At 43.1% G+C, this 18,883-nt stretch overlaps 1 protein-coding gene across 5 annotated transcripts in view; it reads left to right on the top strand.

Moving 5' to 3' along the window:
* Positions 1-13,851, top strand: part of TBC1D5 (TBC1 domain family member 5) — a 723,038-nt gene extending 709,187 nt beyond the window's left edge. For 4 of the 5 annotated variants that reach the window (XM_040352959.1, XM_040352957.1, XM_040352958.1 and 1 more), the window contains 2 exons: positions 2,580-2,762; positions 12,878-13,851. In XM_040352959.1, coding sequence (XP_040208893.1) covers positions 2,580-2,762; positions 12,878-13,180 — 486 coding nt within the window. In that variant the 3' untranslated portion in view covers positions 13,181-13,851. The remainder of the gene's footprint in view (positions 1-2,579; positions 2,763-12,877) is intronic. The other variant, XM_040352961.1, reaches the window with a different exon arrangement.
* The last annotated feature ends 5,032 nt before the right edge of the window (positions 13,852-18,883 follow it).

Genomic DNA, 18,883 nt, shown 5'->3' with positions numbered 1-18,883 from the left:
TAGGTGAACCCGATTTTGTGTCAATCTCGCTCTCTTTCTCGGCGAGATTGAGCACCTACGAGCCCCATCGCGGGAGCCAGCGCCAAGCTGGCTTGCCGCGATGGAGACAGAGCCGTCATAGAAGCGACGGGAGATCCGACTTGGATTCCCGCCAATTCTACACGTGTGCGGCGTTTGTTATGAATCCTGAGGGGGAAGTCCCCGCCGGATTTTAAATAAAAATCCGGCATGGGTTCCCCCCTCAGGAGCATACCGGGTCCTTAGGTCTGTTATGGGTTGTAAGGAGAGCCCCCCCTACGCCGAAAATAAACGGCGTAGGGGGTCCCCCTACAATCCATACCAGACCCGTATCCAAAGCACGCTACCCGGCCAGCCAGGAAGGGAGTGGGGACGAGCGAGCGCCCCCCCCCCCCTCCTGAGCCGTACCAGGTATCCATGTGATACCTACCACGTGGGTAGGTATCACATGGGTAGGTACAGAGCATGATGGGACTGTGAGGCCTATATAGGTCCGATGCAAGGCGCGCATCAGTCATTTCAGCGAGAAGAGCCGGCGTGTCAACATCGGGAGAAGAAGAGAAGTGAAGAACATGACGTCACAGCACGGAAGAAGAACTCACAGCACGGAAGGAGAAGAAGACGTACAGCACGGAAGAAGGCACCGGACAGCGAGACGAAGAACCGGGGTGCGCCGAGTCAACAGCGGAGAGCGGCGAACATAGAAGGAGACCCCCGCAGAGTTGAGAAGACCCCCCGGATAGCGGAGAAGACCCGTCGGGATAGCGGAAGAAGAAGCCCCCCCCGCCGAAGACGCCGGAGGAAACCCGCCGGGGGGTGGGGGCTTTTTTAAAAGCGACCCCCCCCCGGCGGTGGAAGAGAACCAGACGGCGGCCCCCACCCACCCGAAGACGTCAAAGAAGAAGCTCCCCCTGGTAAAAGAGCTAATAAAGAAGACAGGGGGGGCCTCCGGAGCAGACTAATAAAATATTTTAATACCCTGTGTGGTTTATTTGTGTTTTTACCACTTTTCTTGCAGGTGAATGGGTAGGGGTACGATGTACCCCATACTCATTCACTTAGGGTGGGGGGCCGGTATCTGGGGGCCCCCTTATTAAAGGGGGCTCCCAGATTCCGATAAGCCTCCCGCCCGCATACCCCGACAACCAACGGCCAGGGTTGTCGGGAAGGGGCCCTGTCCTCATCAACATGGGGACAGGGTGCTCTGAGGTGGGGGGGCCGCAGTGCGCCCCCCTGCCCCAGAGCACCCAACCCCCCCATGTTGAGGGCATGCAGCCTGGTACGGCTCAGGAGGGGGGGGGCGCTCGCTCGTCCCCACTCCCTTCCTGGCTGGCCGGGTAGCGTGCTTTGGATACGGGTCTGGTATGGATTGTAGGGGGACCCCCTACGCCGTTTTTTTTCGGCGTAGGGGGGCTCTCCTTACAACCCATAACAGACCTAAGGGCCCGGTATGCTCCTGAGGGGGGAACCCATGCCGGATTTTTATTTAAAATCCGGCGGGGACTTCCCCCTCAGGATTCATAACAAACGCCGCACACGTGTAGAATTGGCGGGAATCCAAGTCGGATCTCCCGTCGCTTCTATGACGCGCTTGCTGGGATGTGCTGTCACTATTCCAGTGAGTGCGAGATCTCGGCACCATGTCGCCGAGAATCAGCGCGATGCTGTCGTGCTAAAAACACAATATCACAAACACCTACTGTATCTTATAAGAAATCAAACCATGTTATGTATTCTTTTTTTTTTAATCTTATGGTAAAAGAACCTACTTCACATTGTCAAATTTCAGTAATTCGACTTTTTCCTGCCTCCAAATGTCGGCCCCAAATTCTGTGTACATTCTTGTGAAATTTTGAAGCTGAGTTTGATCATCAGGTTTGGCTTCAAACATATTATGAAAGACATAATACCAGTATAAAGTTGGACTTCTACTTGGATTACAACCTTATTGCTGATATTGCTGCAACACTGAAGATTAGTAATGTATTCCAAAAGATTGGATCACCACTTGGAAATTACTCGGGTATTTTATGGAGTAAAAATCTGCTTTATGAGAAGGATCTAGCACACAGCTGAATGTGTTAATTTTTTAATGAAAATTTCTGCATATGGATCTTATATGAATGTAGGATCAATACTTTACACAAGTTGCCTTTCCCAAACTTAATTTGGGAGGTTATCTAAACAGTATCCATTTCTTTCCTGAAATTCTGAATTTGTTCCGTATATGATGGGTTGTCTAGCTGTAAATTAAAAGTTTTCATGCTGTGTTAATCAGCAAAAACATACGTCCAGCTGCCATTTCTATCACATTTAATTACCATATTACATATGTCTGCTGACAGCCTGACCTTATGGTTTGGGAAAGGATTGATTGAGCTTTTATCTATATTTGCTTTTACGCTATATACAGTATTTCATTGGACAGTTGGTAGCATATTTTGCTGGTATATGCAAATGTAGGGAAGTGTGCCATGCTAGGCCAGGGAAGGCTTTTGTATAACATGTGTGCAAGAGGTTCTGATAAGAATGTAGACTTGAGCTATGTTATCTACCACCAGGTAAAGGACATTTTAAAAGGATCGCTAAGGTTCAACCAAAGCCTTCTTGAAGCTGAAGAGAATGAGGAGATAACCATCAGAGATGATCACTATTGCTCTAACCTGCAAAGAAAAGATGAACGTGATGGTCTTGCCAAGGAGATGCAGGAAGCTCAATGCCATAAAAAGGTACACTTGCTTGAGGTAACTTCAGTTTCATTAAATACAATTATGTGTTGTTAGTTTGTTTTTATACTAGTGCAGAACACTGTGACAGTTAATAGATTCTCCGGCACACAACCTTCTTCTAAAATGCATAATGTAATATATAAATAGATGATATAGCATCACTGTTCTCTTTCCCTCTGTGCAGAAGGAGAAGGAGATCGTAGGGGTTATTCCCTTTTTCTCGAGTGCACAGGACAAAGGCTGCCTACCTCTGTCTCCCAACCTCTGCAGTGCCTGCTGGGGGCAAAGAGCTCACCCTCAGCCACACTCCTGAGCAGCTGGGGTAAAAGTGGACAGAGCCTGCCACCGGCACAACCTGACACAAAGCATCATGTTACCTGGCCATGGGATCATGCCCCCTCTTAGGGTTAAATATCTGAGCGGGGGCTGTGTGTGTTCTTCCTCCTTACACTTTCTGGATGATGATGCTGCCTGTGTGGACCTGGGCACTACACATCTTCCCTTCTTGCTCTGTTGCGATGTGCCCTCCACCAACCCTAGGACCCTGTAATGTGCTGCTAGTGGCTTCCTGGTGTCTGCTTCCTCTCTTAAAGATGTGGTTTTCTGTGTGCACTCTGAGTTGCTGCCAGGTGCACAGAACCGGCACACATGTGTGTTTCCCCTCTTGCAGTGTGTTACCTGCATGGGCCTGAGATGAGGCCAGGCCACACAGGACCTTCTTGCTCACTTTTCTCCTGTAAAGTTCTACCTTTGTGGACCTGAGTTAAAGTCAGGCTACACCAGAGCTTCATGTTGTTTTCCACTGCTGCGATGTGCTATCTGCATGGACTTGAATTAGAACCAGGCCACACAAAGATCATGTGATCTGCTACATGTGATTACTGGCCTGTGTTTCTACCTGTGATGGGCTACTCGTGTTGAGACCAGACCACACAAGATCCCCACCTTTCCCAGGACACTGATCTACCACCAGAGGCTTCTTGCTATACTTCATCCCCCAAACTCCCCCACAATCTCTCCCCCTGGTGATGCCCAGACTCTGTGCATAGAATTTCTGATCCAGTAATGCCTCCAAAAACTTGCTTGTCGACGAGCATGTTTTTGGAGGCATTACTGGATCCGAAATTCTTCTCTTACCTTGATACAGTATTAAATTAATCTTTGTACCATTAGGTCCAGTCTTCTATAACTGCATTATTGGGTAACTGGCAACTGTGTCCATACAGTGTGTTGTTTGTATGTTGTTTATGTGTTTTTTATTATGTTGTATTAAAATGTATACTTTTTTTTTACTGATTCTCTCTCTCTCATTGTGTGTCCACAAATTTTTGGACTTGGTCAATCCTTAAATATATGTTTTTTGGATGTTGGCATGGTGAGGGTCCTCCCTACTTCTGTATGAAAATGTACTAACTGAAAATATACTCTAACTTCGTCCTCACTCACCTCTTTTATTATTTCACTTATTCTCCTCTGTATTTTTTTCCTCCTTCCTTCTCACATCACTGTGGAAAGTGGGAGGGCTAACATCATGCAGGAACATTGCTACAGCCTCATTGGCTGGAATTTCAGAAACTGGCATTGCTGTACAGCCATTGGCTGCCTTTCAGCAATGCAGTGGCACTGAGGCTGAGCCAGGTTACACACTATGAAGTGAGGTAATGGGCAGTGCGAATGACAGGTCTCTCCCATACCGGCCTTTCTCTTGATTGAACAAAAAAAAATTGTCAGGCTTTAGTATGTGAAGTGCCATCATCTCTATTATATATACAAAAAAAAACTCTAGAGGTGGGACTGTATAGGCACGAAATAGATGTCAAATTATTAAAAATATTATTTAATGGTACAAATGGATTAAAAACGTTGTAGAACATACAAGGAATCATACAAATGTATATGTAATAGTAAAGAGTGATCATAAAAAGGTAAAGACACCTTTTTATGATCACTATAAATTATATTTTTTAGTATTTTTAGTGCTTCTACACAGTGCCACCTCTAGAGGGTTTTTTTCCGTCTGTACTAACCATGCAAAGTTAAAGTGGTTGTAAAGCCAACCACACAACTTGCACCTACAGGTAAGCCTAGATTAAGGCTTACCTGTAGGTACAAGAAATATCTCCTTAACCTACACAGTTAAGGAGATACTTTCACAAAAACGGGCACCAATGTCTATGGCCCATGCACATCGAAGACAACGGCGCAGGCGCACTGAGTGTGCCGTTTTTGTGAATAGTAAATTCGGGGGTTATTGCCGAATTTTCGCGCATTCGCGGGGATCGGACGGTGATAACAGGAAGAAGATCGTCGGAGACATGGCGGCGGAGGGCACGGAGGAGAACTTCGGGGGCTTCAATCTCAGGTAAGTTGATCATAATGAGCTAATATGCTATGCATACTAGCTCATTATGACTTTCTCTTGCAGGGTTTTTAAAATAAAAAAAAATCATGAGGGTTTACTTCCTCTTTAATATAGCGATCTCCCCTGCTGAACTGTTGTGTTCTGACAGGAGGACGCCTCCCCCCCACTCTCCCGCCAGAACACTCTGATCAGCGCTCTCTGCCATTGGCTGAGAGCGCTGATCGGGAGTCGTCCTCTGCTGGTTTTCCAGCATGCTCGTCTGACAGAAGCCGGCCAAATGGCCAGCTTCTGTCAGACAGGGTGGCAATATACTCTGGCCAAATGTCAGACAGTTTTTTTGAACCAGACGATGTGTCCCGACATTTGGCCCATGTGTACATGGCTTTAGGTAGGGAGCACATAGGGAAGATAATCATGGGTGAGGAAAAGCAGCCAGTGCAACTGAGGATATTAAATATCAGTAATTAGGACCAATAAGTAAAGGACCAAACTAATGACGGGTAGGAGGGGGTCAGCCATTAAACAATGGACAGTTGTAAATGAGATGATTAGGTTAAGAAGAAAAGAGGATGGTTATTGTTGCTGTGAGAATGTCTGAGAGGTTATGTACTTGGATTTTTTTTTATTGATCAAGGTTGGTTGGATGTTTTTTTGAGGAATTTTCACTGTGGTGGTGTATCCAAGTTGCCAAAATCTCATAAAATGTGTCATATTTGAGAAGCTCCAGCATTCAACCTTCATAATGGTATTGCCACTAGTAACCCATTTAGCAATGGTTGGGAACGGAGGCCTTTTCAGAACACTGCAATAAGGCTTTTGGCACATTAAGAATATATGGCAATATACTTTTATTATAAATGTTTATAGGCCTAGACATGATATAACAGGGTTCCTGAGTTCGTATATTGATAGAATATCTCTGAGATAATCGAACTATCTTGTTTGTTTGGTGGGCAGAGAAGGTACATCCAAGTTCTCTTTCCCATTCCTTATCATAATAAAGTTCAGATTCTTAAGAAAAGAATGTATGTTTCAGCTTCTGCTACACAGAGAGTCTCAAAGAGGGACAGAAAATTTAGGAATCTCGTGAGTGGGAAACATTTGGTAACAAAATTGAGTAAATGTGTATATCTCCAGTGATCCATTGGAAATTGTCAAAACCTCTGTCTCCGGTTGTTCATGGGTTGATGTTTGAATTTGAAATAGCGGATCTCTGTCTGCACCCCTCAACTGTAAGAAAGCTAGGGATACACTGGGGGTCGAAACCATGGAAAGCCTCTAAGGATATTGGCGGAGGTGCCAAATTTGTTAAAGCAGTCCCAGATCTTTAATGTATGGTGTGTTCAAGGAGATCCTGAGAAACTTCTACAGTATGTTGTGGACCCATGATGCATGTGCTTGATTTTTTACCTGCCAGGGTATTTCCAAGAGGCTTTTATAATTTGTTGTTTACTTTATAATACCAAATATAAATCCTGGGCATTTCTTCTGCTTTATAGTGTAAAGCAATATTTGGTAGGCCTAACAGTCCATCTGAGTAGGTGCTGAAAGTCCACCAAAGTATGACAGCAGGAGGATGGGGGCCAGGTGTAAAAGATGAACCCCCACCCCCATTTTTTTTTCTTGTACAGGCATCACAGAGATAGAAATAGAGAGAAAATCTCCTAATAGAATTACGGACAGAAATATCCTCAGAGGAATTTAACTTTCATTATATACACTAAAAAAAATGTTTTCGCAATATTTAGTCTTTCAGAAACAACAGTAATTACAAAACATTAAAAAACATTGTTAACAATGTGCACTAAGACAATGGCACCATGAAGACAGAGTTCAGCAAGTTTTAATGTGTTTAATATTGAGTAGTCCCTGATCTTGAACAATGGTACAGTAGATGTCAAGAAGACATATAGCATTATGTATAAGGTCATTATCTGGGAGAGCCACTACAAGTTCCTCCTGTCATCATCCATTTAGCCAGCAGCAAAGGAGACATGCTTCATGTCATGGTAAATTCCCTAAATCTGAGAAGGGCTCAATACAGTATGTATACATTTGTCCGTGGCTTGTTATTTTCCCTTTTCATGCTAAACCACATCTGAATGTCTGTTCATTCCATGAGCTGTATATCCCCAGATCCTTTGGGCAAACCTTTCATTTATCCTTGGATCAGTGCCATCATCGCACAGCTGGATCTTGGCCAGTAAACCCTATTAGAGGCTCTTCCAGCGTTATCCTAGCTGAAACATAAAATAAAAATAATTCAATGTGGTTTTCGTGAAGCCGCGTAATAATAAAATATGTTCTTTAATGGGGTCTTTTAATGAGATTTTTTAATTTATTATTTTATGCATCTTCTGAAATTAGAAAAGCATGGGAAGTTTGTAGTATCATAAATTGGCAGTGTACTGTCTTAAAGGATTAGCATTCCTAAACAAAAATTTGCAGATATAAAAAGAAAGTTAACTGAAAACAGAAACATAAAGCTGTAGTATGTTTTAGTACATGCATGCCTCTGCATCTTTTAGTATACATCTAAAATACTTGAATGGGATCCAGACTATTTGCTGTAGAGAGACCGGCAATAAGAACTTGTTTTAATAGGTGATGAAACCACAAAAACAGAGGGCCAGATTCAGGTACGATTGCGGCCGTGTAACGTAACCCGTTTACGTTACACCGCCGCAAGTTTTCATTGTTAGTGTCCGATCCACAAAGCACTTACCTGTAAACTTGCGGCGGTGTATCGTAAACACGTCCGGCGCAAGCCCGCCCAATTCAAATGGGGCGGGTACCATTTAAATTAGGCGCGCTCCCGCGCCGGACGTACTGCGCTTGCTCCGTTCGCAATTTTCCCGGCGTGCTTTGTGCGAAATTACGGCGGCGCGACGTGTTTGTGAATCGCGACGTGCGTAACGTACTTACGCCGGGAAAAAAAATTCAAAAGCGACGCGGGAACGACGGGCATACTTTAACATGGTGGAGTAATTTTACACCATGTTAAAGTACCCCTAATTTTGCGATGGGAAACTAAGACTTGCGCCGACGTAACGACGGGAAAAACCTTTGTGGATCGCCGTAACTGCTAATTTGCATACCCGACGCTGGAATACGACGCAAACTCCACCCAGCGGCGGCCGAGGTACTGCATCCTAAGATCCGAAGGTGTAAGTCAATTACACCTGTTGGATCTTAGGGCTATCTATGCGGAACTGATTCTATGAATCAGCCGCATAGATAGAACAACAGATACGACGGTGTATCAGGAGATACGCCGTCGTATCTGTTCTGTGAATCTGGCCCAGAGACTCCCGCCATCGTCTTGTGTCTACACTTCCTTTACTTATTTTAGCAGCTTCTCATCACAAAGGGTGCAGAATGCTGCCAGTGGGCTTGATGTAGCTCCCACCACACATGGACATACAGTCCAAAATATAGTCACACTCCGAGGTAGCCAGGTAATTAATCTTACTCTATTGTACTAGAAAGTACATGACCCAAATGCGATCCTTACTCCTTCATGCATTTCGTCCAACCAGTGGGCTTAGCCATAAGGATCCATCCATGATGCATATGCTGGATACCTTGAAATGCAACTATTTTTCTAGATTTGTATGGCAGACAGAATTTTGCAGTTCAGCTGTCAGGGCCAGTGCTATAGAATTTCTGGGAGTAGTGAATCTAGAGCAGGGGTCTCAAACTGGCGGCCCTCCAGCTATTGCAAAACTACAATTCCCATCATGCCTCTGCCTGTGGGAGTCATGCCTGTCAGCCTTGCAATGCCTCATGGGACTTGTAGTTTTGCAACAGCTGGAGGGCCGCCAATTTGAGACCCCTGATCTAGAGCATTCAAACGGTGACTATTGTATTAAACACCACCTACATTACCAAAGGTTTGGAGGTCCAGGTGTGCCTAGAACCTAGATCTAGCCTTTCTGGCTAATACCAGATTTGCCATATTGCCATTCCAAGTCTAAAGATGGGGGTGAGGTTTAGGAAGAGTTTTAATAAGAAAATTCACATACAGTATAAAGGAAAGAACATATAGCAGACAGCGCGACATTTCAGTTGTATTGTTATTAGTTACTTTTTTTCTGTGGTGGGTCTTGCTGGGCTCATCCAGTTTCTAGTCATCATGACCCATACAACTCATGCTGCCATAAAAATAGAAACATTCCCTGCTATCCAGCACATAAACAAGAAAAGGCTAATGTCCGTGAGTGCCATTATAAACAATCCAGCCTTACACAGCTTCCATATCACAAAGGAGGAAATACCAATGGCTGCACTTAACAGCAACATCTAAACAAGCACAGATCAAATTTCAATGCATGCAAACAAAACACCAACATGGTATGTTTAAATAGCAGATATGAATACAGCTTGGAAAGCTGCTCACATATTCTGTATTCTAAGACCCCTTTCACACTGAGGCAGTTTTCAAGCGTTTTAGCGCTAAAAATAGTGCCTGAAAATTGCCTCTTATGCCTCCCCAGTGTGAAAGCCTGAGTGCTTTCACACTGGGGGCGGTACACTTGTAGGATGGGAAAAAAGTCCTGCAAGCAGCATCTTTGGGGCGGTGTAGGAGCGCTGTATACAACGCTCCTATACCGCCCCTGCCCATTGGAGTGAATGGGCAGTGCTTTGGAAGCACTGCAACACAGGCACTTTTAACCCCGTCTTTGGCCACTAGCGGGGGTTAAAAGCGTTGAATGAAGCAAAATGCGCGGCTCAAACAGCGGTAAAGTGTTGCTAAAACGAGCGGCGCTTTACCGCTAAGGGACCCGCCGCCCCAGTGTGAAAGTAGTCTAAATCTGAGAAGCCAGTTAGGTTTTTGGTTTCTTTTGTATGAATCTTGATTCCCCTTAAGGTCCCCATAAAATATAAATTTCAGTTTTCTAGTCAATAAAATAAATAGTATGTCAGAGCTTATAGAGTGTTAATGACCTGTTCACCTGCTTCATGGGGCAGTATTTAGGATTGTTGATTGGTTCTCAGAAGCCTTGGGCATTCCAATGAGGCATGTCACGGTGTCGTTGGGCATATTGTAACCCGGCTTTTTTGTGGAACTTGTACAGTAAAGGCTTCTTTCTGGCAACTTGACAATGCAGCTGTTTTTTGTTCAAGTATCATCGTATTGTGCTCCTTAAAGCGGGGTTCCAACCACAATTAGCATTTTTTAAATGTACAGTGCCTTGCGAAAGTATTCGACCCCCTTGAACTTTGCAACCTTTTGCCACATTTCAGGCTTCAAACATAAAGATATAAAACTGTATTTTTTTTTTTTTTTTTTTTTTTGAAGAATCAACAAGTGGGACACAATCATGAAGTGGAACAAAATTTATTGGATATTTAAAACTTTTTTAACAAATAAAAAACTGAAAAATTGTGCGTGCAAAATTATTCAGCCCCCTTAAGTTAATACTTTGTAGCGCCACCTTTTGCTGCGATTACAGCTGTAAGTTGCTTGGGGTATGTCTCTATTAGTTTTGCACATCGAGAGACTGAAATTTTTGCCCATTCCTCCTTGCAAAACAGCTCGAGCTCAGTGAGGTTGGATGGTTGTGAACAGCAGTTTTCAGTTCTTTCCACAGATTCTCGATTGGATTCCGGTCTGGACTTTGACTTGGCCATTCTAACACCTGGATATGTTTATTTGTGAACCATTCCATTGTAGATTTTGCTTCATGTTTTGGATCATTGTCTTGTTGGAAGACAAATCTCCATCCCAGTCTCAGGTCTTTTGCAGACTCCATCAGGTTTTCTTCCAGAATGGTCCTGTATTTGGCTCCAGCCACCTTCCCATCAATTTTAACCATCTTCCCTGTCCCTGCTGAAGAAAAGCAGGCCCAAACCATGATGCTGCCACAACCATGTTTGACAGTGGGGATGGTGTGTTCAGGGTGATGAGCTGTGTTGCATTGTTGCCAAAAAGTTTGATTTTGGTTTCATCTGACCAGAGCACCTTCTTCCACATGTTTGGTGTGTCTCCCAGGCTGCTTGTGGCAAACTTTAATCAACACTTTTTATGGATATCTTTAAGAAATGGCTTTCTTCTTGCCACTCTTCCATAAAGGCCAGATTTGTGCAGTATACGACTGATTTGTGTCCTATGGACAGAGTCTCCCACCTCAGCTGTAGATCTCTGCAGTTCATCCAGAGTGATCATGGGCCTCTTGGCTGCATCTCTGATCAGTCTTCTCCTTGTATGAGCTGAAAGTTTAGAGGGACAGCCAGGTCTTCGTAGATTTGCAGTGGTCTGATACTACTTCCATTTCAATATTATCGCTTGCACAGTGCTCCTTGGGATGTTTAAAGCTTGGGAAATCTTTTTGTATCCAAATCCGGCTTTAAACTTCTCCACAACAGTATCTCGGACCTGCCTGGTGTGTTCCTTGTTCTTCATGATGCTCTCTGCGCTTTAAACTGACCTCTGAGACTATCACAGTGCATGTGCATTTATAGGGAGACTATTTGTTAAAAAAGTTTGAAATATCCAATAAATTTCGTTCCACTTCATGATTGTGTCCCACTTGTTGTTGATTCTTCAAAAAAAATTACAGTTTTATATCTTTATGTTTGAAGCCTGAAATGTGGCAAAAGGTCGCAAAGTTCAAGGGGGCCGAATACTTTCGCAAGGCACTGTATGTCCTTTCATCATGTGTTTTTATAATATAAATCCGGTCACTTACTATTTTACAATCCGCCGCCGTTCCGCATAGTTGTTCAAAAGAGATAGTTTATAAAACTATGTCCACACCGTTGTCATTTTGCTTGTGGGCATTGTGAAGCCCACAAGCACTTACTTCCTGGAAGTCTTGTATGGGGAGTTATAATGGGGAAGCGCACTGCATCCTGGGAAATGATGACACACATTTCCCAGGAGCATTAGCGTGCTGAGGAGCCGAGGCAGATTTTGTGGGACCGCATAGCAACAGGCATTTCCAGGTGAATAAAAAAATAATTTATTTTTTAGGTCTAATGAGCACAATAATGAAAAAAATATTTGGGGATGGAAACTCCACTTTAAGAACAACCACTCTATCTTTTTTCAGAACAGCCTGTATTTCTCCCAAGGTTACCTATGGGATTTACCTAGTATCCCGAACAGTTTCTATGGCAGTTGTGGCTGAAATCTTTCTTGATCTATCTGACCTTGGATTGGTATCAAGAGATCCCCACATTTTTCACTTCTTATTAAGTGATTGAACAGTACTGACTGGCATATTCAAGGCTTTTGATATCTATTCATATCTCTTCCCATCTTTGTAAAGATTCATTACCTTGTTACGCAAGCCTTTTGATTGTTCTTTTCTACCCCCTCATTGCTCAGTGTCTAGCCTGCTTAGTACATCCATGCGAGAGTTAACAAAATCATTGACTATTTATACACAGACATTAATTGTGATTTAAATTTCACACATGTGGGAAATTAACCTTTAATTGCCATTTAAACCTGTGTGTGCCACCTTCTGTGTCTGTACCAATGCCAAATATTCCAGGGTATGTAAACTTTTTATCAGGGCCATTTGGGTGATTTCTGTTATAACGATTTAAAAAGGATAAAACAAAAATAAAAAAAACGATGTGATAATAAATGGCTTCATGTGATTGCTATCCTTAAATAAAAGACAGTTTTTTGGCATGATCAGTCATATTTTCAATATTAATGCCCAAATTTTACAATTTCTGCCAGGGTATGCAAACTGTACATCTCATTTAAAATGTTCTCCTCTAACTTGTAACACTTGTTCATTCCCCATTTTAGGCAGAAGGTGACGATTCTGGAAGTACAGAGAGCCGGCAATCAGATGATTATATCCTGATCTCCAAGGAGGGTGAAACCGGTAACTGCAATGCAGGCTCAGAGTCCGCACAAAAGGAGCCATTGCAGAAAAATGGAGGTCCATCAGACAAGAAACCAGCGGCTCCATCCAATCCACTAACCTTCCCGGACCCTCTAATGGGTGGACACCTTTCCTCTGGCAATCTAAGTTCCAGTCCAGATGATGACAGCAGCAACAACAGCAAGGATTCCGACTTCACTATTGTTAGCCCACTAGACATTTAACGGTTCTGCTTGCTTTCTTTCTTTTTATAAGATACTTTGTAATATGTGGGATGCCCTTCATGTATTATAATATATGTAGGGAGTAGTTTTGTTATGTGTGAACAGGAATAATTGCCACATCCTGTTCATTTATGCAAGCCGTTATGCAGAGCACAAATAATAGACATTACAGAGAATACAGCCATTGTCATAATTGCCTTACATGTATACTTAATACTACTGTACTGTACTGTATGCCTGCTGGTGTCTTTAGGGATGGCCAGCTTCTTTTACTGAAATAAGACTTGGTAGGGTCTGGCTGTTCATCTGTGGCTCCTTCCACTGGCAGTGATAGCTGGAGCTAATTATAATTTAAGATGCCAAACAAAAGATTAAAGCGATGCCCATTGTTTATCTAGGCAGTACCATGTTGCTACCCCCACTTCTTTCATAATCAACAGTTGCAACCACAACCTACTGTTGTAACAGATTGACATCTGACCAGTTACACAAATCATTGACCACATTTATTTTTTAAAATGATTGTGCCACAATATCAGATTTTAAAAGTAGGTGGTGCTGCAACTGAACTTTAGTAAAACTGCTTTCAGTGCTGTAGTAGATCACTGGCATCAAGAACCGAAAAGCTCTGTGCAAATATAAACATTGAACATTAGAATTGCTAGAGATGAGTGTACTTTGTGTTAAAACTTTCTTACTTGTCCCCATTCCATTGTGCTACTGGTCTTTGCTTCTTTTAACCCAGATGTTCAGATTTTGCCCATAACCTTCTACTGCCCAGTACCTAGTGTAGCCTTATGCCGCGTACACACGATCGTTTTTCAGCATGAAAAAAAAGTTGTTTTTTTAGCATGTCCAAAAAACAAAGTTTTCCCAACTTCATCATTAAAACGACGTTGCCTACACACCATTGTTTTAAAAAATTATCTAGCAAAGCGCGGTGACGTACAACACGTACGACGGCACTATAAAGGGGAAGTTCCATTCGCCTTTGGGCTGCTTTAGCTGATTCCGTGTTAGTAAAAGACGATTTGCGCTTTTTTGTCTGTTACAGCGTGATGAATGTGCTTACTCCATTATAAACGGTAGTTTTACCAGAACCAGCGCTCCCGTCTCATAACTTGCTTCTGAGCATGCACGGGTATTTTACGTCGTTTTAGCCCACACACAATCATTTTTTACAACCCGAAAAACGACATAGTTTAAAACGACTTTTAAAAAATGCAGCATGTTCGAAAAAAAATTGTCGTTTTTCAGAACCTGAAGAATTATGTGTAGCCCACACACGGTCATTTTAAATGACGTTTTTGAAAAACAACATTTTCTTCATGCCGAAAAATGATCGTGTGTACGCGGCATTAGACACAAGTTGATGAGCCCAGAAAGTACATGGACTTTACAGTAATTCTGGGCTTTGACAAATTACGGCAGAGAAATATGGTTATTTTAATTCTGACCACAAAACTGGTTGTTCTCTTTGCTCTCCCACCATCACCTATGGAAGTGAGGTGATATATTCGGTACTTCCAAGCATGTGACTCACTAGTCTTCCTCCCATGTGTTAGAGATGATGCTAGTTATTTTTTGCCACTAAGGCACATAATGCTGTCAAATAGGGCTGGGTAGAGAGGCCTGGTGTTGCATCCTAGAGCTTTCTTAGCGCTTGTTTTCTTCACTTCCATGAGCCAACAGAGGCGTTGGGGGAAACAAGAATAAGTAGCTGCTAGGGTTTGCAATAAAGTGGGCATGTTGCCTAACCCTGCATGGGTTCACTTTAATCCATTGAACCTACAGGACTATGGAACAGAGCTGAACAATGTCACACAATGCCCTCCGTTTTCCACCTCCCTACCATTTCTTGCCCGTTAATTAAGCCAGAATATGACAAATGGTTTTAGATGAAATGCTACTGATATATTATCTGACGTTGTGATGCCAACACAAGCCTATACTGATAACTAATAAAAAGACATATCAACCTTATTGTTTTGTGTGCCTTTTACAAAGTGTCCCAGTTTAAAAGAAAATACTATTTTAGTAGTAGTTCTTTTCACCAAAACACTGAAGGAAGTTTAGATTATCCCACTGTGTGTAATAAGAAAATAAGCAGCATTAAAATTACATTTTAGAGGTGGTTTATTGGGCAGTTTTTTCTTTTTTAATGATGCAGACAGGGTAATAGCCGACCATTTCATCAGGAGCTATGTGTCTGGAATTCAAAAGTGCTGTCTAAATTGGGACCTGATATTACTGAAACTGTTAACACTATCAAGAATCTGGTTACATATCAGAAGAAATTTGTCTGTAATGTTTTACATTTTTTTTTAGCTGGAACATTTTTTCTGTTTACACCACAGCTGAGAATTCCCATTCTTTAATTAATTTGCATGAAGATTTAGGCATTAGAGTTTAAACTAGAAATGGGCAACAGCTGATCATGTTGAAGCTTATGTCTGGTACAGTTGTTTAAAGACCTTTAACGCCATAAGGCTAATCTAAACCTCAAAACCAAAATGTAATATATTGCACATTACCAGTCCTTAGTTGTTGTGGCTACATTGGTTATCGTTTTTAGGCTTTCTTTCATTCTCACCTGGTGATCCAGAAAATAACACACTTCGTCCTATTGTGCCTACACATTACTTTATTGTATCTGTGGAGGTAGTTATGGCCAAAGCTGTCTTAATAGCATTACAGTTGTATTCAAAATTATTCAACCCCCACTGAAATTGATTGTTTTGCCCAGTTTGACACTGATTTTGATCATTCAGTCATCCTGCTTACAATTAAATCAAAGAGGCACGTGTAGGTCAGACAAATATAACATAACATTTATAATGAAATAACCACAAATCTCTTTTCTGTGCTCACATCATTATCAGTTTTATTCAACCCCCAGTTGACATTCAATCTTAGTTCTTAGTACAACATCCTTTTACAGTTATAACAGCTTTTAAACTTGAAGCATAGCTTGACACAAGTGTCTTGCAGCGATCTACGGGTATCTTCGCCCATTCGTCATGGGCAAAAGCCTCCAGTTCAGTCACATTCTTAGGCTTGCGCACTGCAACTGCTTTCTTTAATTCCCACCAGAGGTTCTCAATCGGATTTAAGTCTGGTGACTGCGATGGCCACTCCAAAATGTTCCAGCCTTTAATCTGCAACCATGCTCTAGTGGACTTGGAGGTATGCTTGGGATCATTGTCCTGTTGAAAGGTCCAACGTCTCCCAAGCCTCAGGTTTGTGACGGACTGCATCACATTGTCATCCACTATCTCCTGGTACTGAAGAGAATTCATGGTACCTTGCACACGCTGAAGCTTCCCTGTACCTGCAGAAGCAAAACAGCCCCAAAGCATGATTGACCCCCCGCCATGCTTCACAGTAGGCAAGGTGTTCTTTTCATCATAGGCCTTGTTCTTCCTCCTCCAAACATAGCGTTGATCCATGGGCCCAAACACTTCTAATTTTGTTTCATCAGTCCACAGAACACAATCCCAAAACTTCTGTGGTTTGTCCACATGATTTTTGCATACTGCAGTCGACTCTTCTTATTCTTTGGAGACAGCAAGGGGGTGCGCCTGGGAGTTCTGGCATGGAGGCCTTCATTACGCAGTGTGCGCCATATTGTCTGAGCAGAAGCTTCAGTACCCACATCTGACAAATCTTTTCTCAGTTCCTCAGCAGTCACAAGGGGACTTTTCTCCACTCTACGCTTCAGGTAGCGCACAGCAGTCAAAGTCAGCATCTTCTTTCTGCCACGACCAGGTAGCGTTTCAACAGGGCCCTTTGCCTTGAATTTGCAAATGATGCTTCCTATGGTGTCTCTTGGTATGTTTAACATCTTTGCAATCTTCTTATAGCCATTGCCCTTCCTGTGAAGAGTAATCACCTCTTCTCTTGTCTTCCCGGACCATTCTCTTGACTTCACCATGTTTGTAACCACACCAGTAAATGTCTAGAAGCATCTGAATATCACAGTCATTTTAAAGCTGTCTGATTGGTGCTTATTAGGCTTTATTGCTGCTCCCTGACATCTACAGGTGTTTTCAATACCTGATTGAAAACACTTCAATGAACCTCTGTTCTTTAGAGTGGTAGTCTTTAAGGGGTTGAATAATTGTGTAAGTGAAGAATTCACAAAATAAACATGTACTACTGTATTACAAAACCAATTGATGTCATTTTAGTTGCATATGGTTCTTTAAGGCCGGGTACACACGGACAAACATGTATGGTGAAAGCGGTCCGTCGGACCGTTTCCACCATACATGTCTGCCAGAGGGCTTCTGTACGATGGTTGTACACACCATCGTACAGAAGTCCGCGCGTAAACAATACGCGGGGCGTGTCCGCGGTGTCGCCGCGTCGATGACGCGGTGTCGCCGCGACAATGACGCGGCGACGTGGGCGGCCCGCCTTTAAAATGCTTCCACGCATGCGTCGAAGTCATTCGACGCATGCGAGGGACGGCGGGCGCCTGGACATGTACGGTAGGTCTGTACTGACGACCGTACATGTCCGAGCGGGCTGAATTCCAGCGGGCTGTTTTAAAACAAGTCCAGGAATATTTGTCTGCTGGGAAAAGGCCCGGCGGGCAAATGTTTGCTGGAATTCGGCCCGCTCGCGCCCACACACGACCAAACATGTCTGCTGAAACTGGCCTGCGGGCCAGTTTCAGCAGACATGTTTGGTCGTGAGTATGGGGCCTAAGAAGTCCTTGTAGGATTTCATTCTGAATACAATTACAAATGTACACTAAATTCCCTAAAACCCTTTACAGCATTGGGGGGTTGAATAATTTTGAACACAACTGTATGGGCCTCTGGGCAAAGTAATGCTCTGGGGCCCCTGCAATGATGACAGTGCAGGCAAACAGACATCAAGTAAGTAGGAGGCAGACTGCCTCCCCTGTGTATCTATCACTTTCAGTGCCATCATTGGGCCCCCAATTCCAGGGCAGCGTGGGCTCAAGGACCAGCTGCTTTGGGGAAAGTGCAGGCCCCCCCCCATGCAGCTAGGGCCCCTGGGCAGTGCCCAGGTGTGCCCTCTCATTAAGACATCTATGGTTATGGCTGCCCAACAGGCTGAACTTCAAACAAGTCTCCCTTTGTTCATCCCTATTACATGGTGTATTGATGGGACTAGTAGTTTACACAACAAAAAGAAGGATGCTTTCTTCGCAACTCACAGGAAGTGACAAGAACACAGCATTTCTGGCAACATCCACGGGTATTTTCTGTACTTGCTAAAAATGTTCATAGCCAGAACATTGAAAACGTATCCAGCCACAATTTCTATTTACTCGTAGGACAGAATCTTTTACATTATTTTTAAGGTTTAGGTACCCTTTATGAACTGTGCAAAGCAAGTAAACTGACAACATAGGATAATCCTAATGTGTTTTCCCTAACAAAACAACCATTTATTTAATAAAAAACATAAACAGTTTTTTATATCTGATTTCTTCTGATTAATCAGCTCTCAATATTAGGATCTACATTCACTGCCCACTTTGTTAAGTAAACCTTGCTAGTACTGGTTGAAGCCCCTTTAGCCTTCTTAACTGCCTTAATTCTTCGTTACATAGAAGCTGTTGGAAACATTTTTCAATGATTTTGGTCCATATTGACATGATAGCATCATGCATTTGCTGCAGATTTGTCGGCTGCACGTCTATGATGCAAATCCCCCCGTCCAACA

Source organism: Rana temporaria, chromosome 5, assembly GCF_905171775.1.
Source record: "Rana temporaria chromosome 5, aRanTem1.1, whole genome shotgun sequence".
NCBI classification, from domain to species: Eukaryota; Metazoa; Chordata; class Amphibia; order Anura; family Ranidae; genus Rana; species Rana temporaria.
Note: the sequence above shows the minus strand (reverse complement) of the source record. Positions and strands in the feature narration are given on the sequence as shown.